The sequence below is a fragment of the Homalodisca vitripennis genome, chromosome X, assembly GCF_021130785.1.
Source record: "Homalodisca vitripennis isolate AUS2020 chromosome X, UT_GWSS_2.1, whole genome shotgun sequence".
In the NCBI taxonomy this organism is placed as follows: Eukaryota; Metazoa; Arthropoda; class Insecta; order Hemiptera; family Cicadellidae; genus Homalodisca; species Homalodisca vitripennis.
The window spans coordinates 123,320,654-123,346,951 of NC_060215.1; the positions used below are offsets into that span (position 1 = coordinate 123,320,654).

At 35.3% G+C, this 26,298-nt stretch overlaps 2 protein-coding genes across 2 annotated transcripts in view; one reads left to right on the forward strand and one right to left on the reverse strand.

The window, feature by feature from the left end:
- Positions 1–9,486: 9,486 nt before the first annotated feature.
- On the forward strand, positions 9,487–12,850 carry LOC124368594. Its single transcript, XM_046825836.1, has 3 exons — positions 9,487–9,532; positions 10,930–11,013; positions 12,342–12,850. Exons 2-3 carry the CDS (start codon positions 10,948–10,950, stop codon positions 12,741–12,743), a joined length of 468 nt encoding a protein of 155 aa, XP_046681792.1. The 5' UTR covers positions 9,487–9,532; positions 10,930–10,947; the 3' UTR covers positions 12,744–12,850.
- A 191-nt stretch (positions 12,851–13,041) lies between these two features.
- LOC124369849 (neprilysin-2-like) overlaps positions 13,042–26,298 on the reverse strand; it is a 32,674-nt gene continuing 19,417 nt past the window's right edge. The window contains exons 7-8 of the mRNA XM_046827979.1: positions 20,457–20,674; positions 13,042–13,175 (exon numbers count right to left, since the gene is read on the reverse strand). Coding sequence (XP_046683935.1) covers positions 13,115–13,175; positions 20,457–20,674 — 279 coding nt within the window. The 3' untranslated portion in view covers positions 13,042–13,114. The remainder of the gene's footprint in view (positions 13,176–20,456; positions 20,675–26,298) is intronic.

The window sequence follows — 26,298 nt, forward strand, 5'->3', positions numbered from 1 at the left end:
ATCTATTTATAAAGTGTTATCACATATAAATAGACAGAAAGACGTACGGAATGTCCTTTGACCCAAAAATCAATGCAGTTTTTTCCCGGACCAAGAGAAATCGATGTATTAAGTTTCAAGAGTATAAAAAACCTTTTATGTAAACAGTTATCGTACATACGGTCTGACTGATCTTTGAAAATTTTACTCTAAAATCTATATAATTCTTCCTTGGACCAAGAGGACCTTTTTGTCAAGAGTTTTCAGACAGGACAGGCAGACTAGATAAGTTCGATCAGACAAATAGACAGGTAGATAGACAAACGGACAGATACAACCATACAATTTAAAAAGGATATGCCGAGTCCTTAATAATGGACAGATCTGTGAAAGACCCAAATGGTAATATAAAGAGTCTGACAGGAGCTAATATATCTTGTCCTTGTTGCCCAAGTACAATGTGAAGTAAATCTAGTGAAATACTGTAAAAGTTTATAACGATTTGTAGTATTGGCTGGGACAATTATATGAAAGGTAAAGTTGATAATTGTAAGATGTACGTAATAATCGCTGAATTATTGTTCAAGGCTGACAATCGACAACCGATGGTCTTACGATAGGCATTGGTGATCCAGGAGTGGGTTCACTTTAAAATTATGACACATCAAAGTTTTATTTAACTCAATGCATAGGCAAAACGGTGTAGTACCTTTACAACCGTTTTGGTTAAAATTTTTATAGATACCGGGAAACTAAATTTATAGAATATTATTTTATCCGTGCACATTCGAAATTTTGACTCAAAATTTTTATTAATTTTAATTGAAGGAAACTGAGGGAAAGCTTGGGACCATACGTACAGTTATATAACGGCTGAGTTAAATTGGAGTCTAAGGGTATGCGTACTGAACCATGTTGTTATATGCTATCGCACAATCTGAACAGATCTAATATTTCAGAAAACAATACGAGTAAATTTATTATTTTAAAAATAATTAGATTAAAAAATTACCAAAAGGAAAACAAATTCCGCATCTGAGGTGAAAGTGTCCCCATTATCTTAAACCTAATGTTATGCTTAAGACATGGGGTTCATACGTGTTAAATGTAGAGAAGTGAGTCTCTTTCGACACCTAGCTGTGTTGGTTATCCCACCAATGGTTGTAGAGTGTGGCTTTATAAACTGACTTTACATACACGAACCAGCGAGAACTGCATTTAAACTCTCTCCTCACTTGCATAACCTAGTAAATTCAATCCGTATCTGTATATTACTCGAAATGTTTATTTCTATTGGTTAGATAAAAAGGATATTGGTCATTAGATTATGTGTTGTTTTTACCAAGTATCCGAGCGAGAACTGCAGGTGGGCCTGGTTAGAGTTCGTGAACGGAGACACATTTTATTGATTATCACTGTATTACCTTTGTGTTGGAACAGGTAGACTCCAGCGTAAACTATGTTACTGTTGGAACTGACTCTCGTATCTTCATCAAACCATGTTTGATCGAAACTCTCCTAGTAAAATCTGCTGTGAGGTACTTTCCACAAATCGCACATTGCTCGCTAGTGTACCAGTGTAATCAGATAGGGGACGGCTCGATTACTCCACTGATCGTTGGCCCAACGACCCTCCTGGAAGAAATGTAATTTGTACAGGGGGTTTTTGGCCCAACGACCCATTTTACAAACACATATAGGTTCGATTACTACACTGGTTCGTTGGCCCAACGACCCTATTTGTTTCATTTCTGTAAATATTAAATATAGGGTCGTTGGCCCAACGAACCTTGTATTTTTTATTTACTGGTATAGGTTCGTCGGGCCAACGATTAGTGGTGTAATCGGACCATGAATTAATATTTAGCAATAACATTTGAAGGAGGTCGTTGGGCCAACGAACCCAAGTGAAATTAATCGTACGATGTTCAAAATAGGGCCGATTACACCACCAGGCGTTGGCCCAACGACCCACGCCGCTACATTGGCTCATTTCAGCGGCCAGAGGGTCGATTAGTCCACTACTTCATTGTCCTTCTCCTTATAAGTCCCCTTGCAAGGCAATGTTTTACTTTTTTAGCACTCCAGTTAATATGTCGTTTTAATGTTGTTCTCAAGATACTAATGTATGTAGAAAATATGTCATAACTGATAAAGTAACCTCATATATATTAAATACTAAAAATAAAATATATACATATTAGTAGGAGTATGTGCTATTATATTAGTATCCACAAATGCTACTATGAGATGACATTTTGTTTTTATCATTACCTGTTTAATATTTATATAACAAGGTTGATATAAAGTATAAGTGGTTTCATATGTAACCCAATATTAGATTATTAAATTTCGTTGATAGTTATATTTTGCATGGTTAATAAGAAGTCGGTAAAATGTATTGGAATTCCGTAAACGTTGTTAGACGCGTATGTTTTACAGGTTTAGGAATAATTATAATAGGAATATCATATAACGTCTTAACGCCATTTCAAACCTGATTATATTTTCATTATAAAATGTATCGATAATTATTTTGCATCTTAAAAACCTATTATTGTAAGATTTCTCAGGCTCCATAATGCTTAATATCATGTGAAAATTAATAATTGTTAAATAGTTATAACTACAGTTTGAAGCGTTATTTACATATTTTATGGTGTTTGACATTTGACACAGGTTATTAATATATTATTAAACAAGAATGCAATTTTAAACGAATGCTATGTATAGTTCGATAGATGAACCACTTTCACTGACAGATATTTTGTAACCATTTTAATTTTCAATCTTAAATCATTGGAATCAAACAATTATAAAATGCAAATAGCATAACAAGACACACAATGGAAAATATTAACACAAGATTTATACGTAAAGAAGAACATATAGTATTTGTCGATTATTACATTGCCAGTGCTATAAAATAATTAAGGTTGACTGAGGTTTTGAGCAGGACGATATGGTGTTAGCTGAATTATTGAATTAATTCAATTTAAATAGTTTCAATAAGATGGATATTCTTTTAAAATAATCTATAATGAATAACTTTTATAAACTATATCAAGACTCCTCCTTAATACAAACACTTATTCATTGATTATATAATGATTATGCAATAAAGCTACACTATTTAACGATGTGTTATTGTTTGACCGCAATAAATCGATACTGGAAGTATATGATATATAATCTAATTAAAAATATATTTTAAATTATAAAGAATTAGTGCAGTTTGTTTATACCAGTTTATCCATAAAAATATTTCTATGAATTATTTTTTTTTTTTGAAAGGTTGGGTTGATTCCTATTAAATAACAAACTTGTATATACAGTACCTACATGGTAACTAGATGTGAATACAATTGATATACTGTTCAAAATCTTACAATTTAGACAAACAAACTGTCCTAGTAATAACAATCCTCGTTTCTAGGCACTGAACTATGTGAAAATAAGGCTACATATATATTATTTTTAATATTATATATTTCCACTGTACTTTGCACCTGCAGCCCCGCTCTCCCCTCCACGTTTTACTACATTTCAAGAGCCCGACAACCCTACATATAAACAAAAACACAACAAGAAGAGTAATGTTCTTAATAGACGTTTATCTACATCTATTTAGGTGAAATTTCACATATAATACGAAAAAATACCATTTAAAGCAAAACTAGATGCTCAAAGATTAATTTATATAGTAATTTTTTTAAACAATAAAAAACCTAGATTAAGAATTTGATAAACATTGCAATTTATAGTCTGAAAAACAAAATGCCACATCGACCATATACATGCATTCACTGTAGTTGTAATCCGAGGTCAAAACCCTCAGGCGTTTCACTATAAAGTCGGTTTGTGGAATGAAAGATTAACAAATAAAGTTTGAGACAAGTCAAGTGCATATTTTCCATTCAATTTTTGCTCCATGTTAAAAATAGAGCCTCGGATGAGCAGGCAGCATCCACTAGCGTGTCCTCTTACGTACGGGATGCTCGCATAATCAAGCAACATTAGATACCGCTAATAAAAATTACACAGAGTCGATAAAAAAACCCTCAAAATTAGCATAACGATTGAATGATCCACTGACTTGAGTAAAGGTTTAGACAAGTAGTTGTAATGGGGTTATAGAAGCGATGCGACAATATGCTTTTCGAGGCTACATCACGCCCAACCCCGAACACAACACTAACACTGTTGCTGTCTTCACTTTTACATAGAGGGTAACTACAAAGTTTTCTTGTACTATAGTCAATTTACCTAAGGTTTACGCTGACACTCTAAGTAATGTTTGATATGATAAAGGTTGAGTTTTAAAGTGACACGAGCCTGTTTTATGTGTTGTTGGCTCAGTATCTGTAAAGTAATTTATACACATTCTTTTTATTTTTCTTCTTTTAGCCGCCCCTCAAAAACCTGCCGTTCTCGGTGGCTGCCTAGTTTGCCTAATGGGCACGATTGATTCTCCTTCTGTACAGGTCCACTGCTTCACTATCTAAGTCATACTGGACAATAATATAGAGTAAAAGTAAATAATGTACACAAATTTGAGGGTTTTAAAAATGTCATAGAACACTTCTCGGTGGTTGTTAATATAATTATAATAACCTTAAATACTAAAAGACGAGCTACATGATTTGATAACATCTAAGTTGTGGAGTTCACACCACATCGAAACGATGCTTACCCAATTAAATTCTTACAATGCATCGGTTTTTATGTGGAGAAATATCTTAAACAACAGATCTTAAACCGGAACAATATTGTGACTGAGGGTAGCTTTCCACGGTTAGGCCGAAATAGTTGGTTATGACACCGGCTGTGTAAACCGAAGGACTAACCCGTTTACTATATTTTTGATGTAAATTAACTGTAAAAGAAAACCACCAGGCTCAATGAAAACTGAATAAAATCATGTAAATAAACTCGTTGACTGCGACTTCACGTTATGGTCGACAGTTGTCACTCTTCACATCAGCCATCACAGCGTATAAAGCTACAATGAAGACGCCAAAGAAAACTTTTACTTCAGATTAAAATTATAAACAATTATAACACGGTTTATCACGGAGACATCAATTGAAGTTTGCATGTTTCAACTTGGAAATAAACTGAGGAATACACCATCAAAAGAATAATATTGAACTTATGGGAAATTTAAGCTCTAGTTGTGGGTAGTTGCATGTGAAACTTGAATTCTTTTAGCGACATCACTAATAAGATTATATTTCTAATATATTACCACAAATTGCACTATTCTACTTATAATTAAGAGTCTAACAGCTGCGTTACGGTTATAGATTACCTCATATAGAATACCCGTTATAAGATAATGTAATGCCTTCTCTCACATCCCATTAATAATCAACATTACTTCTTCAGACGCCTATATTTTAAAGTTGGCAACATATTCTCAATTAAGTTTGAATGATTGATAGTTTTCTTTAATATGTACTGTAAATGTAGTTTATGTATATCTAAAGAAATGTATCAGATACACGAAAATGTTTAAATGCTTCAGAACATTATACAATGGCTTTTTGAAGAGAATTGGCCAGTTCTTTTACTTGTACATGTATATGTATATGATCAAAAATCGATACTAATGTAGTTTTATTAAAGATTAAATCACGCTTTTGCCGTTTATACAAATTGTATATACATATATATATATATATATTATATATTCCAATAAATTCCAATAAATGAAAAATTTTTATTTTTGTGAGCCCTTTCGTGCTCAATGAACACAGAAGGTGCTCAGTTGTGTGGGTCTGACGATGTGTTCATTGAGCACGAAAGGCCTCACAAAAATAAAAATTTCTCATTTATTGGAGTTTTTGGTCATATATTAAACACATATATATTAGTCACGTCAATGACGTAAAGAAATGTGGAAAAAATGTATATATTACGTTTATATTAACCACAGTAGTTTTTTATTTACCGACCAAAAAATAATAATGTACAAGTTACCTCACACCTGCATTTAATTAATATATAATTTATAATAATATGTATAGTTATATATATATATATTTATATTTTCATCAAATGTATTCACGCTCATAATGAAGATAAAATTACTACAGTACAGGAGGAGAGGCTGCCGTACCGCCTGCCCTTGACCATAGTGGACTAATCGGTCAGTGGAGTAATCGACCCTTTTCATTTGAAACGCAATGTTTTATTTGATCGGGTCGTTGGCCCAACGACCCAGTGGACCAGTCGAACCTCTATAAATTATAAAACGGGTCGTTGGGCCAACGAACAGTGGTGTGATCGAACATGCATTCTACAATTTAACTTGTTACTGCAATAGGGTCGTTGGCCCAACGAAACACATACGCTATTAGTAATAGTAAGTGAATTTTGGATCGTTGGGCCAACGAACCTTGATTGTAAATTTACTGTTTAAATTGTAAATAAGGTTCGTTGGGCCAACGACCCATTTTAGTTATGTTTTACTTTATGAAACAAATCGGTCCGATTACACCACTGAATTTAAATTACCGATTACCACTCTTATTTAAAACTAAACTAATGTTTGGGTCGTTGGGCCAACGATCAGTGGATTAATCGAACCAGACCCATCAGATAAATAATAAGATCGCATGATTAGGCAGAAAATTACCAACCCATTTTTAAGGAATGTGCGTGTCACCGATTCTTTCTACTTTATTGCCTCTGCTATGAATTATAATATCTCTGCTCCCAAAATCCTCACCAACAACCAATGAGAATCGACTTGGGTACACTTAAACAATCACGGTATGCCCCAGAAATCGTTATTAATCACAACTCGGAAGTACACTTGGTCCTTAAGGACACAATTAAAGGCAACTGTAAACCCTAGAATATAGTGTTTGTGTTTATCAACTTCGTTTGGAGTTGATTTGCCAGTTCAGATTTAATACTAAAGATATCATTATTCTGTTAATCTTTACGATCAACATAAAATACCTGAATGAATAAAGGCAGCTGCTGGGGTTCCGGTTCGAGGATGAAAAATTGTACTTTTGGGGAACAAAAAGAAAATGATCTTCGAAACATGGTGATGTGTGAGGAGGCTATTAATAGGTTCAGAGTAGAGTTCAAGGATAGCTATATGGGTTGTGCCGATGCAGTAACACATTCCGGGGATTTTGTCCTTCAATTTCGTACCTGCACGGCACCAGGTACAGGGACACCAAGGATCAAGATCAACAACTTTGCCTTTGGAATAATCAATCTAACATTCATATTTAAAACCAGATTTTAAGCAATGTCGTAAGCCTATAAGACATGGCTATAATTCACAACTAGAATCAAAACGAGGTATTATTTTAAAGTTACTGATAATAAAACGGCCAAGAAGAGTTTTATTTTATAAAAGGTCTTTAAATAGCAAAGAGAATGTTTTCACTGGGATTAAAAAATAGATTACACACGATGTTCAAATGGGCTAAGCTTTTATAAAATAATATGATAAGAGGTCTTATAAATCAAAAGTATTTCCACTTAACTGGATACACAGGGTGCTTCAAACCACCCGTATCAAATGTCTAGTACTCATACGGTTAACTCAAAATGTTTTGATTGAACGGATTTCCCTCTAAATCGACTGCAAAGCATTTATTAAAATACTTTCAACTCTGTAAAACCATAGCGTGTTCCAAAAGCAGGTGGTCCCATGTTCGAATCTCAAAATTTCAAAGGTAAACACACGTCATGTTGTACATAATTTCTAAAGGTCTTTTTACTTTGGAGAAAAACAATCAAATTTCTCTACGCTTTTAAAAATGGCGGTCTAAAGTGTATAGATAATAGATATAGCTTTTATTGGCACCCTTGTAATACGAATCTACACCAAAATACATTTTTCAATATTTCATGACAGGAGCTTCCAAAAGAAAACATGCATGGCAGTATTTTTCAAAATTGTTTTACGACTGTAAAATATATTTTTTGGAAATGTAAATGCCCATAAACCAAAGTTATAATGGTAAAGGGCGATTCCCACCACATAAAATTAGAAGCAGTATAAAACTGAACAACTTTCATGTTTTAAGTTCTTTTCTATCTCAAACTATTACAAAACTGCGGCAAACAATCTGTATTTATTGGTACCGAGGGAGATTTTAACTGTCTATTTTCAGCTAATTAGGCAATTAAGAGGCAATGATGTTTTAATTTGTTTTACTATTTTAATATAAGAGTAAGTTCTATTTTTGAGAAGATTGCCATGTGGACAAAAATGTGCTATGGAAATTAAAACAAACACATGTCAAAGATTATACTGTATGTCGTAATATTGAATTTAAATTATTAACTACCACTTTTATACAATAATCTATAAACTTTGATTGGAAGGGTATACTTACGAGCAAGCAAGTGGGTACAGTCAACGTTCTATACAAAGGAAGCACAACACGTGCAAAGTATGTAGCCTATATACTAACTCCATGGATTTCATAACATGAATTGATATATTTGGAATTAAATTTAAGAATCAACTTAAATGTAAATAAAAATGCATTACAGTAGTCATATTCATTATGAAAGTGTCAAAAACAAGGCTTTACAAAATGAATGCTAAAATACGGATTGGAATAATGTATATAGTAGTAACTCTATTGATGATATGGTTGGTTTGTTGGAAGAGAGATTGTTATATTTATTTAATAAATTTGTACCTGAAAGAGTTATTCACAGGAAAAGAACACCATGCTCTTAGATAAGTGATGATCTAAGGGCAATAATGGATCAAAGAGACACTAAATAATGTAGTCTAAGGAAAAAACATCGTGTAGTCTGTGAGTATACATAATTAACAGATTGATGAGATGATTGATGCTAGGCTTCAACATTTCACTGTAAGATTAGAGTAACAAAAAAGTATGGAACATTTTCAATAACCAAGGATCTAATAAAGAATGTATCAGATCCCACTGTAAATATAAACGAATTGAACTAATGTTTTGTGGTATTAACAATGCCATTGACAATGACTTGATTGAAAGTTATAAAAGTAAGAACAGATTAGGGGATTTTCAGAATTTATTATTTTTTTACAAATATTAATAAAGATCTGATTTGTAAGGAAATTAATAATATATCTACCAATGTAAAGGGCAGTGATGGAATACTATTAAAACCCATAACATTAGTTAATAACGGAATAAAGTATGTTCCATGTTATATTTTAAAATTTCACTCAATAATAGTATATAGCACAGTCGGCGGAAGAGAGCATTGATTTTACCTTTATAATTAATATAATTTTATTCAAGCCATATTGAAGAAAATTTATTAGAAACGCTACATCCATAAAACTCTTATCATTGAACTAAACAACCACATCCATTGTATTCAGTAATAATTTATTGTCGAGTGTCAAGGCATGACTTACAGGTTTGTTACGCCAATTAGACGAAAACAATCAAATCCATGCATCGTATAGCTATCATAGATAATGATACTATTTTTAGAATGGTTATTAATAAGAGCTGTATATAAGTGAAGAAATTTTCCTCAGTACACACTTGCTTCACGTACAGCATACAAGGTAAGCATTTCAAATCTATTATTTATGTATTTTTAAGAATGAATGTAATAACATGTAACGTAATAATATATTTATTTTATTTAATTTCCTTCCAACGGTCAAAAACCAATTTACATTTATTAACTTATAATAGATGATTAAATCATACTTAAACAAAAGGGCGAAACCAAACATGCAACTGGACTCTAATCAGATCTAGGCATAATTAACGTATAATTAATGTAATAAGAAAGTATAAATTATATTAACAATTAGTGAAAATATATAATAAATTAGTGATAAAATTAACTTAATATACTACTGTAAAAGATGATATGGAGAAACAAACAGACAAAATAATAACAGTGCAAATAAACTATACAAAATTATTAACAACAATGAAAGATAAACTTTAAAATGTATAACAAGAGTAAAAAAGATATTAACATTAAATGACTGATAGTGGTAAATAAAAAACTGAAAAAAATAAAAAATATTTTAACTTAAAATTGCATATTCAACTTAAATGCATGCACATTACTGTCTAAGAACGTGACGTATGAATAAATAAGAGATAAATAATAACAGTGCAAATAAAACTATATAAAGTAAACAACAATGGGGAAAATACTGTATATAAAATAACAAGAGTAAAATATATAGGTACCAACAGAGAAAAAAATTATAAAAACAACAAATGCAAGCAATAAATGTAAATATATAAACCAAGAGGCACAGTCGTAATTATAAATGTGTAACAAAAGACAAGCAGAAACAATAACAGAGCAACACAACAAGAATAATGGGGGAATATTAGTGTTAGAAATTCTCTAAAATAGTTCAATGTTTAGGTGTGTATGGAAATTGCATGGATTGTCTTTGAAAATATGTTTTTGGTACATTGAAGGCTTACATAATTCTTGACTCTTACTACAAAAAATGGAAAACATTGCTCCTCACAAATAATTAGTTTAGAATACTTATTAAGTACACTCAGATATTTGCTAAAAACCTAACAAATAAAATGTTTAAAGCTTTATGGCATAATGATTTTTTATTTCTATGAATTGTTTTAAGAACGTAAATTCATGGAACCATTAAATAGTTCTTGGGTTTCAATTTATTAAATATAATAATATTATACTAATTTTATTCGATAACTAAAACAAAGTTTTGAAGTCATTAAAATAATAATTTCAGACTACTTTCTACATAATTATATTTATATCTGTAGCATTTAAGCTATGGCTTAATCACACATGCATTAAGTTTATCAGAGCATTTTTGACAAAAACGACAATCCTATATCACAATTTTAATATATCATAGTGTTTTATTTACTGTGATAAATATATATTTCAGTATTGTCTGCGATTTCTGTATATCATATATGATTGACGATGTATGATTCTTTTTAGGTTTTATTGTAACAGAAAATGGCTTTAGTAGGACTACTTTGTCTCTGCCTTCTGGCATCCTTGGTTGGCAGCTATCCTTTGACGGTAAACAGTTTTTAATTTTATGTATAATAGTAGTTTTAATCTGAATGGTTAATTTTAATTATAATTTATATATATATATATATATATATATATATATATATATATATATACATTATTATGTTACATCCAATATGTAATTAATTATTAAAGTGATTTAGTTTAAGTTTCAATTACAATGTTGTAATAGGTATGATAATATTTTACTTTGTTTGTTTTTTTTTTGGAGGTTAAGTGGTAGAGAGGACTTTTAAGTCCTAACTTCGCCTCTGTAAATAAAGGCATTTTGCATTTCATTTCATTTTTTTAGTTTGTAAGCTGGATAATGGATTGCCTCTCAATTTAAATACTATACTTCCTTACATAGCTAGTTTTCTGAATATACGTTTGCTGTAATCTATATAATATGCAGAGATTAATTACCTAAACACAAAAATTTGAATTTGTTTTTTTAAACAAGTTTTAATCTTAAAAGGGTTCATAATATCGAGAGAAGAAATTAATGTTTGTCCTAACTTATTTATGTTTATTTTTATGTAAAACTTATGGTATAGTTACAAACAGTTTTTAAGATGTATCCATAAATTATAGGATATATGAAAATCCTAATACTTATATACTGACATAATACATCCGTTAATTTTTAATATTTATCCGTAAAATGAAAGTTAGTTTTGAAATCTATCTTGGATATAGGCCTATTCTATACATTTTCTTTATCACGAATAGGTTTATTGCAGTTGTAGTTTACTAAAGATCCAGGATTAGGGTAGCCATAACACCGGATTTCCCAGGAGCTTATCTTAAATTTGAGGACATAATGATAGCTCCACAGATTTTATGCAACCTGTCCTAAAACTGGAAATACATGCATAAATAGGTATTTTGCACTGAAGAAACTTATAAAATTGAAAGCATTATATTATTTTAGATTGGTAATACACACATTTTACTATGTATATATATATATATATATATATATATATATATATATATATATATATATATATAAGACTTGTTCACAAAACGTATAAATATTTATAAAACACACACACACACACACACACACACTCATACACAAATATGTATATATATATATATATATATATATATATATATATATATATATATACGTATGTATACACATATACATACACACATTTGTGTGGTCGTCTTTTTTGTGTGTTTCCATGAAGCAATATACTGATATCATATGTTCAAATGCTTAACCTATATTAATGAAGTCTTGAAATGTTAAAATCTACTTTATTAATTTAAGATTATTATTTATAAAAATAAATATAAATAGTATTATTATTTATGATTTTCAGGACGAGAGTTCAATCTTTGAAGGCCCCATATTCACACCAGTCAGTATTGGGATACCAACAGCAGAAGAAGTCAGTATTGGGATACCAACTGCAGAAGAAGTCAGTATTGGGATACCAACTGCAGAAGAAGTCAGTATTGGGATACCAACAGCAGAAGAAGTCAGTATTGGAATACCAACAGCAGAAGATATGAAGGAGCATGAGGCAGACACAAATATAGGCGCAATTGCTCCTCGTTCTTTAAAATCGCTTTTTGGACTTGGCATTGGTGGAAATATATTGGGAATCAATGCAGGTGCAGGCATCAGTCATGGCCGAGGAGGCTGGGGAGAAGTGGGCATGCATTCTGGACATCCAGGATATGTTCCCTATTACGAGGAACCAAATCAGTACTACTACTAGTTCTGCCGTCATTACGATAATCAACATATTTCTTGTTATAATGAAATGATTAGGGTTGAGTAAAGTACCGCTATTCACAAATAATATGAAATAAAAATAAATCCACTAATAAACAATATCTATTTAATTTAGTTTGGTTACCCACTATTGCTTATATAAAAACAATATTTTTAACAATTGACGTCAGTCAAATAGAACCCCCCACCCCCCCCCCCCCCCACCCCCCCCCCCCCCCACCCCCCCCCCCCCCCACCCCCCCCCCCCCCCACCCCCCCCCCCCCCCACCCCCCCCCCCCCATTCCACCGGGGCTCTCTGGCAGCGATCCCTTCCGTGGTAGGGCGATATTCCATCTTCCTATTCCTCATCTGTTTTAGTCAGCTTGTCCGTCATACCTTCTAGCTGCTTGCCACATCATGTAGTTGGCAATAACCCTGACCACAGTAAGAAAATAAATTCGATATCTCTCTCCCTCCCTCCCTCTCCTCTCTCTCTCTCTCTCTCTCTCTCTCTCTCTCTCTCTCTCTCTCTCTCCTCTCTCTCTCTTCTCTCTCTCTCTCTCTCTCTCTCTCTCTCTCTCCTCTCCTCTCTCTCTCTCTCCCCCCAGGTTCGGGGAGGATTTAGAGAATTGGCCTGGAGCGGTCCCCTGCTTGTCGTAAGAGGCGACTAACTGGGAAGGAGGCGGGTACAGCTCGTACTTCAGGCGCTGTACCCCTAGAACGGGGTGTCACTACCCTATCCCCGTATCCAGTTGAGCGGTGGGGTAACGGGCGTGGCACTCTGAAGGAGACTGAAGTAGAGGTTGGCGCAAGTAGCCTCGACGCTGGGCGGGGTCGGCGAAAAGGGGAGCCTTTTCAAATCCGTCTACATTCCTAATCCTAAGGACCATGCCGAGGGGATGAATGGCACTGGGAAGACAAGTGTCGCTAGTGGAACACTGTGAGGGACCAGGCGACCCTTCACAAAATGTAGCCTTACTTCTCTAAGCGGGGCTCTGGAGGAGCGGACTGTTATTCCCTAGCTTCTCGTGGGAACGATTATGGAAGAATATAAAAAAAACCAACAAAAGAAGAAGGAGGAGGAGGAGGAGAACAGTCGAAGGGAGGAGGCGCAGAGGATTGCAGCTGTGGAGAGGGAGTTCTTGGAGAAGCATGCAAGAGAGAGGAAACTGAGCAAGTTGGATAAGGGAGGAGGGATCTCGGCAACCAGCAGCCAACAGGAGTCAGATTCAGAACTAGATGCTGGGAAGAAAAGAATGGAGAAAAGGACAAGGAGGAGTCCTAATGAAGCAGATAATAGACAGTCGAAGAACAGGAGAGTCGAGGATACGGAAGACGAGGATGAGGATGAAGACGAGGAGAAGTCGGAACTTGGAAGAGACCCCTTAGAAAATATGGGAAAGATCTTGTTGAAAATGCAGAACTGGTTTAAACAACCGCAAATTGTTAAGATGGTGAAGAAAACCTGATGCCAATAGTTATTTTCAGGGGGTACTTGAGTGAACTCCAGGAGCAGATCGTAAGGGCTAGAGAAGATAGAGTAATTTTGGAAACAAGAGTAGAAGAAAAAGGAAAAAGCATGGCAGAGCTCTTAAGGACGGTGGTCAGGGAGGAGCTAAAGGTGAGAGAAAGAAACGTGTGAGCCAAAGAACCGGGCAACCTTTGCTCAAGCACTGGGAAGGAAAGAAGTGCCAAAAATCTCAGGAACGAAAGGTCCTGTTTTGCCAGCACCTAAACTGGTGATCGTGAAGAGTGAGAATAAGGAAAGTGAAGAAGTTAAAAGCACTCTAATGAGACTGGTTAAGCCACAAGAAATCGGCCTAAAGGTTAGGAGACTGATTAACATCAGGAACGGAGTGATCGTGGAGGCAGAGAACGAAGAAGGAGTGGAGAACCTGATAAAGCAGAAATCGCTCTTGGAGGCAGGGTTGAAGGTTGAGAAACCGACAAAGGAAGAAGCCCGTCATAATGATTTATGATGTGAACGCTGAACTGACCGAAGAGGAGGTGAAAGAAGAAGTGTTCAGCAGGAATATGCATGGCAGTGAAATCGAGCAGGAACAGTTCAGACAGGAGTTCGAGGTGAGACACAAGTACAAGGATGCAAGATCTGGAGGGAAGAAAATTCATATTGTAGTGGAATGCTCCGTGAGAGTTAGGAACTTGCTAAGGATGAAAGACAAGAATCTTTGTGGAGTGGCAGTGCTGCAGGGTGAAGGACTACGTGGACATAGCCAGGTGTTTCAAGTGTCAGAGATTTGGGCACATTGCTAGGCATTGCACTTCGCTGAAACCTAGTTGCTCATACTGTGCGGAGGAACACGACTATAAAGACTGCCCTAATAAGAAGAAGAAAGAAGCAGTGTGTTGTGCCAACTGCAAAAGAGAAGGTCGAGGGGACCTAAATCATGATGCAGGCTCAAGGAGGTGTCCTGTGTACGAGAAGGCCGTTAAGATGAATAATGATAAGATTGATTATGGACTGTAGGATTGCCCAGTGGAATTTAGGTAGGAGTAAGGTAGCTATGGATGAAGCCATTAGGAGATGTTTACTAGATAAGATTGATGTTCTCCTGGTCCAAGAGCCATACATAGTGGGTGGGAGAGTGGAGGATTTCTGGATGCAGAGTTTTTCATGACCGGAGTGGAAGAGAAGATATCTGGAGTGCAATTTTTGTGATGAATGAGAAGATCGGAGCAATCATGAATGCAGGTGAAACAAGCGGAACGTGCGTCAGTGTAAGGTTGGAACAAGGAGGAAAGTCGATGCAAGTGATTAGTCTATACTGCAGGCCATCAGAACCTATTGATGGGCATTTAACATGGTTAGTGGACATAATTAGGAAGAAAGGAAACAAGGAAGTCTTATGTGGAGGGGATCTGAATGCGAGGTCAGGACTGTGGCGCAGTGGTTCTACAGATGAAAAAGGGTCCAAGGTAGAAGACGTTGTCTCGGCTTGGGATCTTCAGGTGCTGAACAAATTTAGTAGGTGGATGACCTTTGAGAACACACAGGGAGGCAAGTCGAACATAGATGTGACGATAGCAACGAGGGATATCTCAAGCAGGATTAAAGACTGGACAGTACAGGAAGAGACCTTGAGTGACCACAGACTTATCACAATGAAGGTGATATCAGATCAGGAGAATCGGGGTAACCAAAACGAGCAGAGACTAGGAACGTACTGCTTGAGGAAGGTGAACTGGACGAGATTTGACGAGGCGCTACGTAGAAGTATCGAAGACATGGAACTGGAAATGACTACAGCAGAGGTTCATGCGGAGAAAATCACGGAAATGACGTTGAACCTGATGGAGGACCAGTTTCCCAAGGCAACTAAAGGAATGAAGAAGGTCTATTGGTGGTCGGAAGATCTGGAGAAATTCGAGTGAGGATGAGGGGGAAGAGCAGGATTTGGAGAAGAACAGGAAAGGGAGGTTGACAGGAGAGCGTTTACCGGATCAAGAACAGAATACATCTGGGAAATCAGGAAGCAGAAGAGGAAGATGTGGGAAAAGCTCATCGCAGACGAAGAAGGTGATCCATGGGGAAAGGTTTACAAGATCGTTGCGGAGAAGATAAAGAAGGATATCGAATTGGTCAGCCTAGAGAAGGAAGATGGAACGATGACAGAAACAGTGGAAGACACTCTACGGAGATTGATCGAAGGTCTGCTATCGGACGATAGGGAGGATGAAGACACTGAGCAACAGAGAGAAGTTAGAGGGGGGATGATGGAGGAGAGCACTGGAGCAAATGAGGAAGACTTCACGGAGGAAGAGCTGACCGCATGTGTCAAACAAAATGAGAGACCGGAAGGCACCGGGGATATAACGGAATAAAGGGCGAAGTCGTCAAGAGGATGTACGGACGAATCAAAGGTACGCTGCTGAACTTGTACAACAAGATGCTGAGAGAAGGCAGGTTTCCGGACGTCTGGAAAGAAAGGAATAGTGAAAGTATTCTTGAAAAGCGAAGATAAAGACCCGAGCAAAGTCAAATCCTACAGGCCGGTGACCCTCCTACCCGTGTTGGGAAAGTTAAGGAAAAAGACTGGTCGTGAAGAGGATGAAGGATTGGATGGAGAGAGAAAATAGGACGAATGCTGCTCAGTATGGTTTCACGGAAGGTGTGGGAAAACAGTCGATGCATTGCTGGACATGAGAAGAGAGGTAGAAGAATCTGAGGAAAAATACGTCGTTGGATTGTTCATGGACATCTCCGGAGCGTTCGACTCCGCTTGGTGGCCAGAGATCCTGAGGGTGCTGGTAAGATGGCGGTGCCCCAACAACATCTACCGTCTGGTGAGGGACTACTTTAGGGGGAGGACAGTGACGCTGAGAGCTGGCAACGGTGAGTGTGAGCAAGAGCATCACAAAAGGCTGCCCCCAAGGATCAGTGGTGGGCCCTCTGTTCTGGAATGTCCTGTTCGATGGGTTCCCTACGGGCTGCCATTTGAGGAGGGTATTTCGGCGAGAGCTTATGCGGATGACGGACTGCTGCTGGTGAAGTCCAACACGAGCCCAGACCTCATGCGGAAGGCGACAAGAGCCCTAGAGCTTATTACAGGATGGGGAGAAGAAAGGAAGATGACGTTCTCGAAGGAGAAGACTGTGATGGTATTACTCAAAGGAAAGTTAGTTGAAAGGTTTATCCGTGTGAACATGGGAGATGTGACAATCCGGTGCTCGAACGAGACAAAATATCTAGGAGTAGTAGTGGGAAGCAGGATGAAGTTTTCAGGGCATTATGACCAGGTGATCGACAAGGCTATGAAAGCCTTTGGAAAATTGAAAGGACTGCCAAAAAAAAATCACGGAATGAAATGTGAAAACTTAAGGAGACTGTACATCGGAGCGCTGGAGCCCATGGTCCTGTACGGCTGTGATATGTGGGGGCAAAGAATGAGAGGACGAGGGGAGAGGTCGAAGCTGATGAGCCTGCAGAGGAAGATGCTATTGGGAGTGATCAAGGGTTACAGCACAATATCCCACGAAGCTGTGAGAGTGATTGCCGGAGTGATCCCGCTAGACCTGATGGTAGAAGAAAGAATCAAGCGAAGAGGGGACAAGGAGGAAGGGTTAGACAGCGGGGAGAGCAGGGGGATTAGAAGAGAAGAAACACTTGACGAATGGCAGAGGTTGTGGGAAAGAAGCACTAAAGGAAGAGAGACATTTGCGTTCGGTCCCGGATGTGAGGATCAGGAAGAAGGTGCACTGGGAGACGGACCACTACACCACACAGTTCGTGAGTGGGACATGGCAACTTTAAGGCCAAACTGAAGAGCTTTAACCTCGTGGAAGATGACCGCTGCACCCACTGCGGAGAGCTGGAGACATCTCAGCATGTGCTGATGGAGTGCTTGGTTCTATGAAGAAGAACGGAGAGATTTGAAGGAACTCCTCCGACGGAAGATGTGGGCTTGGGAAAAGATAAACTTTCTTAGAAGTAAAGTATCAGCACTGGAGTTTTCACGTATGTGTAGACGGATAGGGAGTAAGAAGCATGACCTAGAAAATGCCGGAAGACAGCAAGCAGCTTGAAGAGGAGCAGAAGAACATAGGCTGATAAAAACAAAAACGAAAGAAGAATTCAAAATTCCGATGATCCTAGTACGTAAGTGCTAGGTGAGGGGAGAGGTGTGTTGGATAGGCACAACAAGAGTGCCCGGAAGAGGATCAAGAGTAATCAAGAGGAAGGCTCAAGAGGAACTCAGGAAAGCGGCCTGGTGAATAAGTCTCCGACTTAAACCAGGGGTGGAGGAGGGACCGCTGGGCTTCGGCCAACCACCTCTCTCTCTCTCTCTCTCTCTCTCTCTCTCTCTCTCTCTCTCTCTCTCTCTCTCTCTCTCTCTCTCGTGTTTGTTTTGTAGATTATATTTACAATGTAATGAAATGAAGTGTTGGAATTATATTTACGTAAGAAACATAATAGTATATTTGGATTTTCAAAAAATATATATATTTAACTAGATATATAATTAACAATGTATTCCTTGTACAATGTATAAATCATGTTTGTAAGGTTCAAACGTTTGTAAGACCACGACCTATGTTCTGTGTTGTAATGTTTTGGTGCCTGTCCCGGTGGAAGAGTGGACCTATGGTCTAAACCGGGGCAGGTAAAATAAAAAAAATTGGTGTCAAATTGGTGTCTCTCTCTCTCTCTCTCTCTCTCTCTCTCTCTCTCTCTCTCTCTCTCTCTCTCTCTCTCACTCTCAAGATTTAAAAACCAGGATTCACAATAGGTTAAGAACTTTTTTTAAATTTACCTTAAAACAAATTTAAAAAATAAATATTAAATTTCAGGTTATAATATTGTTCACTATTTTAGTGAACCTTAAAAAGTTTATTCGTAAAAATCCACTACATTGTTGTATGTACGTACTTGCAATGCATGGATTTTAACATGTTTTTACGTTTGGTGCTGTTAGCTCAATTATTTGTTATTCAATCTTTTTGAAACAAAATGTTTCGAATTGGTAATAAAATACGCTAAAAAAAAGTTATCCTGGTAAATTTGTTGTCAAAGTAGCCCTTTCAAATCTAATACAAATTGAAAATTTTGAACGGCCGCCATTTAGAAATGCAATGAGATATTTGTTTTATTCTTTTCACTGAAAAGGACCAACACTAGGTTAAGATAACTGTTAAGTTTGAATTCTGTATCTGAAGTGGTTTTTGAGTAGTAAGTTTTTTCCCAAAAAACACATACAGACAGACAGACGCTAAACGAAGCGAAATAGGGCACCTGTTATATTGCATTATTTGTTAGTTTTGGCCTGCTGAACAATGTGGCAAAGTTTGTTCGAATGGTTGCTGGACACCCTGTATACTAATTCTGTTCATACTCGGTCAATTAGATTATTGAACTCATTGGAAGATAGTATCAGCAATTGTAATAGTGAAAAACAGTTTTCGAAACAAATCTAAAGTATGTTGTTAAAAAGGTGGTATGATGATTTGTGATAACAAATAAACTATTGTAATAATTCAGTACAGAAAAATTGTTTAAGTAAAAATGTAGATTTTTATTGCAGGAGAAAATAAAGAAATGTCAAATGCCAAATCTCTCTCTCTTTCTCTCTGTCTCACACACACACACGCGCGCACACGCGCACACACACACACACACACGCGCGCACACACGCGCAACACACACACACACACACACAATCATACACACAAAATTTAAGTACAAGTAAAGTAGGTTTTAATTGATTTCATATTCTAACCGCATAGATCGTAACATTTCGGAAAACAATTCTATATTGAGAAGAATAGTCTAAATTTACTCTACATCTTAACAAAAATATTCACACTATGACAAATATTCGACTATTAAAGGTCGGTAATTACTTTTATTGTTCAGGTTTGTCAATAAAAAGTCCTCCACCGGTTTAATATTTTCTGAACGACTACAGATAAAGCAATACAACTTATTACATCACAACTGCACCTAAAAACATAAATTTTAAAATAACTATCAGTTTTAAGACATTGATATTCTATTTTTAATGATTATATTTACTAATATTTTAAACTACCCCATATACATCCGTTACTTTGCAGATTGTCTTTTTAACCAAGATAAAAATACTTACTCAGAGAAAAATAGAAACTGCATAGAATTGAAAATCTGTTAGCTTGTAAACGACTTCTTGATCGATAAAACCAAAATGGTACCAGACTATCTCTATACATATTACAACTTACTCATCAGAGTACTTCTGTAGGAGCACCTCAAGCTTTTTGAGGAATTCCACTTCTATGACGAATATCAGCTCGTTTTTTCTGAGCTGCACAGACGCTGGCGTTATGCTTTCCAGAAGTGCTGCCCAGTCTACCCACTCGAATTCTGTTATTAGATCTTCCAGCTCGTAGGAATTGTACATGCGTTCAAATTCCCGCCTTTGTTCTTGTGGTATTGTTATCTAGAAAATAAAGCACTCTTATATGAGATTGTAGCAGTCGTACTTCAGTTTATTAGATTCACGATAGAGGATATTGTCGTAAAGTTAGTTAAGGAGCATAATTGTCAAGATTTTACGAATATTTTAAATTAATTATGAATCATTGAAACCTCAAAAATTTTAGGGAAAATTGTTATCACCTAACTATGTTATTATCACTACTGAGTATAATCACCATATAATCTGTCCACCACAAATGAATTCATCCCGTGGCGATTGTTTTTGTATTAAAAGTTGTCGTCTTAATGGTTGCACTCCATATTTGTAATTATTTTTAGACAATATATTAATTTTTAAGCCATAAAACCAGTAATGGATGACTGAATTTGAATGTATTATTATAAATAAATAAATAATAATAAATAAATAAATGTATTTATTTTCTCTTTCTGCCACAAAAACATACATAAAATATATGAAGAACTTACATGATTAAAAATCATAAAAAATATAGTTATACTTGCCAAGACTGACTATATGTACTAAATGAACATGTTTTTAGATTTAAAAAATAACATAACGTAACTTAAAAAATAACTTAATATAAATTTTTTCAGTCTCCTTACATATAATATTGTTATGAAAAAAAAACTTGTAAATATACTGGATTATATAAATATCAGAAGAGAAAATTTAGGGCCTCCAAGGCACGTGGCCTGTTCGGAGGTTCCAAATATTAAACATTATACTTGTTTTACAGCGTCCAGATTGTGAAAGAATGAATATTTTATTTAAACCTTTTTCGGCTAATTTTCTTCTTACTATCAGTGCTTCTTTTCTTTGTTGCATGATAAATTATTGAAACAAAAATAATAAAAAATATGTCGTATAGAAAATATATATTTTTTTTAGTTTACTTCATGTAAAAAAAGCATCTAAGCGAAAAAGATGGAAAATATTTATGTTATACAAACATAAATGTTATTGCTGAATTTGAATCAGAAAGTCAATGTGTTCCAAAGTTAGCAGCCACTCTCTAAGTCTTTTCAAAAATGTGTCAATATTCGATAATTCTTTAATATTGCTTGGTAATTTGTTAAAAATTCTTGGTGCTATAAAATTTAATGTTCTTGTAAAAAATGTAGAATTTGGTTTAGGAACTGTAAATTGATTCCCGGATCTTAATTTTTGCTTATATTCTATATATTTTTGTGGCATGTTACCACTCTTGCAAAAGAAAATCTTCAGAACTTTATAAACAAAAATATATTTCAATGGTAAAATTTTCAAATCCAAAAAAAGGGGACGCGAATGGACTGTCTTTCCTTTATTTAATATTAACCTAACTGCATGTTTTTGTTGAACATATATTGCATTCAGATAATTATCGTATGTACTGCCCCAAAAAATAATTACATAATCAATTCTGCTCTGTATCAATGAAAAAAAATAGCATACGCATAACTCTTTCATTACATAACTTCCTAAGAAAATAAAAATACCTTAAAATATTATTAATTTTGTTTTTCAAATGATTTATGTGAATTTTCCAATTAACCTCGCTATCAACAGAAATTCCTAAATACTTTATATGCGTTACTCTATCAACTACAGCACAACTATTCCCAATACATACAGTTTGAACACCTAGACACTTAGCACATTTGTAATAAACTTGATTTTCGAAGTTAATATCTTTTTTGAGGCTGAAATTTATATATTTAGTTTTTCTACACTCAGCAGCATGTGATTCATAGTAAACCACCACTGAAGTGCTTCCAAATCATTTTCCATACTGGACCTTATACTGTTCCAACTAGATTCTGAATAGCAGAGAGCTGTGTCGTCAGCAAAAGAAGTTATTTTTCCTTGTAAAACTACCATTGCATAAGTCATTTATGTATACAATGAATAATATTGCTCCCAGGACAGATCCTTGGGGTACACCTTGCTTTATTATTCCAGAGTCACTTAATACAGAATTAACTCTTACACATTGCTTCCTATCTTCCAAGTAACTCTGAAACCATTTGTATGCAATTCCACGCACTCCACATTGATGTAATTTATCCAATAAAATTTTATGATTCACTGTGTCAAAAGCTTTTGTTATATCGAGGAAAAGACCACTAATACATTTACCCTCATTCAAACCATCATTCACATCTGTCATGAAATGCAACAGTGCATTCTCTGTATTCATACCAGATCTAAATCCAAATTGATTACTACTAAAAAAATCTGTCATTTTAAAAAATTTTAACAATTTTTGTTTCATTAGTTTTTCAAAAATTTGTGAGAAGCATGAAAGCAAAGATATAGGACGATAATTACTGCTGTTCAAATCAGAACCTTTTTTAAATATTAGTATTATTACTGCATTTTTTAACTGCGTTGGGAAGACTCCACTGTTGAAACTCAAATTAATTATGTACAACAAGACATCCATGATTTTAGGATAGATATTCTTAATCGTGAAGGCACTAATTCCATCCAGACCCGGTGAAGTATTATTTTTAAGTGATGTAATAACGCTCACCAGCTCATGTGGTAGAACTGAATCAATAAAAATTTAATTTACTTGGTTTACTTTTGTAAAGGAATTTTTATAATGCAGTAGAGGAAAATTTTTTAATTGAGGATCGTTTAAGTTTAGTTTACTCACTATATTTAAAAAGTAATCATTAAAATAGTTTGCAACAGAAAATGGATCAGAAATCAATGTGTGATTTATGTCTAGTGTTATAGTCTTTTTGATTTGTTTAGCTTGACCAGTCACTTCTTTCAAAACTTTCCAAGTGCCCTTGGAATTTCTATTGCAATTTTCAAACTTTCGTTTATAAAAATTATTTTTTTGTTCTTTTATGTATGTATGAAGTCTATTTCTAAATTTTAAGTAATATAGTTTCAATTTGGTATTGTTTGGGTGGTTCTTAACCATTTTAAAAATATGGTTCCTTCCCTTAATTTTTGAACAAGTAAAATTAGTAATCCACGGTTTCTTTAATTTATATTGATTTATCTGTCGTAATTCCACTCTTCTTTGTATTAAGAAACTTTGTAAAGTTCCCACAAACTCATCAAACGCCAAAGACGCATTTGCCTGATTATAGACAAGAGACCAGTCTGCGCTATCCAACAGCTGATCGAGCCGAGCGTACAGTTCGAGGACTTTAGCTGTGCGCGTGACCTTGAGTGTGTGGTGATAGGCGGGAGGGGTGGCGGGGTGGTAGTATTATGCGCTGCGTCTCGAAAACATTTCCTGTGACACCCTCCTTTCAGGAATCGTATTGGCCCAAATAACTCGCTGAAATCAGTCTGTTTTGTGACAGTGCTGATTGTGGTGGAATTAAAAAATAATAGAATACCAAATAATAGCAATACTAGGACTTATTCCTTGTTTTTCAGTTGTTACAGTGTTGTTTAATGTGTTTTTGAAAATAACGTATTTGTAAGTACTAATCTGCAAATCGAAATCGTGAGTTTAAAGTCGTTAAAGAGATTATCGCGCCTTCATCTCAGCGGCTAGCACGTAAACGCAACCCGCCACACAGATAGCGTTTATTAGTTGAAAGGGTAGTATTAGGGCCCTACGAGCACAGCTAAATTCCTCCAACTGTAATCAGTGCGGTAGCGGGGCGATGACAGCACAGGCTCGCCACCCTATCCCCGCGCACCGCACACCAGCACGCCTACACAGACCATGGAGTGGTCTGTGATGTCCGCGTGTATCACAGACGCGTCTACAATAATCCTGTTCTTACTGGATACTATCATATAAGCATGATCGATGCAACTTTCAGACTGTTCTGTAATTCGTGTTGGCTCCCGTATTAAACTCTCAAACCCGTTTATAGCCATCAGAGTTTTATAACTATCTACAGACGCACAGAAATTGTCCAATAAATTTATATTAATGTCTCCAATAAGTAAAAAGTTTGTCATATTTTTAAAATTACAATTTGACTTAGTAAATTGGTTCCTCAACTCATCGATGAAAATATTAGCTGCATTAAACACAAACCTATATACAGCAAGTAAATAAAATGTTTCTTTACAAAAAACAAAAGATATCAATAACGCATCTGCCGATTGTAACTCAAATTGGATACAATTTACATTGTTGATTAAATCGTTAATATAAACCGCCACACCTCCAGCTCTATAATTATCATTACATTGAGTTATTAAATTATAATTTGGTATTTTATCAAATTCAACTTCGTTTGTACTTATCCATGTTTCTGATAAGATGATAATATCAGGAAAGATACAATTTGCCTGCAATTCAGAAATGAAAATATCAAAATTCTGTCTCATACTTCTAACATTTTGATGAACAACAAAAATTTTATCGTTCATTAACTGAAGAAAACAATAAAAAAGACATTTTTATCTATACATTTTAAGAAAAATTAAATTAAAACAAAACTCATAGTTATAAATGCTACATAAAATCTATAAGGTAATAATTAAGTATTTCACAAACATTTATCTATAACTGTATCAAAATATACATGTCATAAATCCTTGCACATTATCATATTGTTCAATTAAGCAGTTAAATGAACATTTTATTATTTATTTACAAAAATCTACACAATCTTTTAAAATGATTGCATTATACTTTATTATAAGATAAAAATAATTCATATTTCTATATAAAATATTTGCTAAGTGTTATGCAAATACATATGAATAAATATATAGCCAAAATAAATATTTGTTCCACATATAGTAATGTAAAAATATATATAAACAAAAATCATATACAAAGATAAATAAAAATTATAAGTATACTTCTTTCGTTTTTAGGAAAATAAAAATTACAGTTTACTTAAGTCAGCTTGGCAAGTCACCTGAATTACATTGGTTCCATCGTCTTTCCTTAAGAAGATTTTGCCGCCCCTCACCCAGAGGTGCTTGAAGTTCTTTTCCCTCTTGATCTGCCGCGCCGCCCCCAGTAGCCGCCTCCTCGCCGGTGTCAGGGCCTCATTGACGTACACCATTTGGTCCATGGTCATGTTCATGTGTCTGGTAGATAGGTTTCGCTTGACACGACGCTTCCTCATGAACTCCTCCTTGTCCATGCGCCTAACAAACTTGACAATGATGCCAGGCGGGGGGCCGCTGTGACCGACTTTGCTACCAAGACGATGACAGGCGTCAATCATGGAGTCCGTAACGGTTAGGTCCAGAGCTTTTCCCACTTCCTTCACAACGCTGACGACGTCTTCGTTTGACTGCACCGGAATTCCCTGTATTTCTATAGTATTTGCCCTGGAGTATTGTTCCATATCATCAATCCTCTGTTCAAGATCAGCGACCTTCTTATTTAAACTTTTGTTTTCTTGCATCAATTTATCAATTATGTTTAAGCATTTTTCCATAGACAAATTTTGCTGCTTCAAAGTTTTTGTATTTTCTTCAATTTTTTCAGTTAAGAATTCATAGGATTTGTTAAAAATTTTTTCTTGAGTTTTTTGCCTTCAGCTATTTCCTCGATTTTTTTCACTGTATCTTCGAGTGAAAGTTTCCCTTCCTGAGCTGCGGAGTCAAACCTCAAGCTCTTTCTTCGTGTTTCACTACACGGCTGACACCTCCAAGTTAGTCCATCGGCGGTGATGCAGTCAAGATCAGCCTTG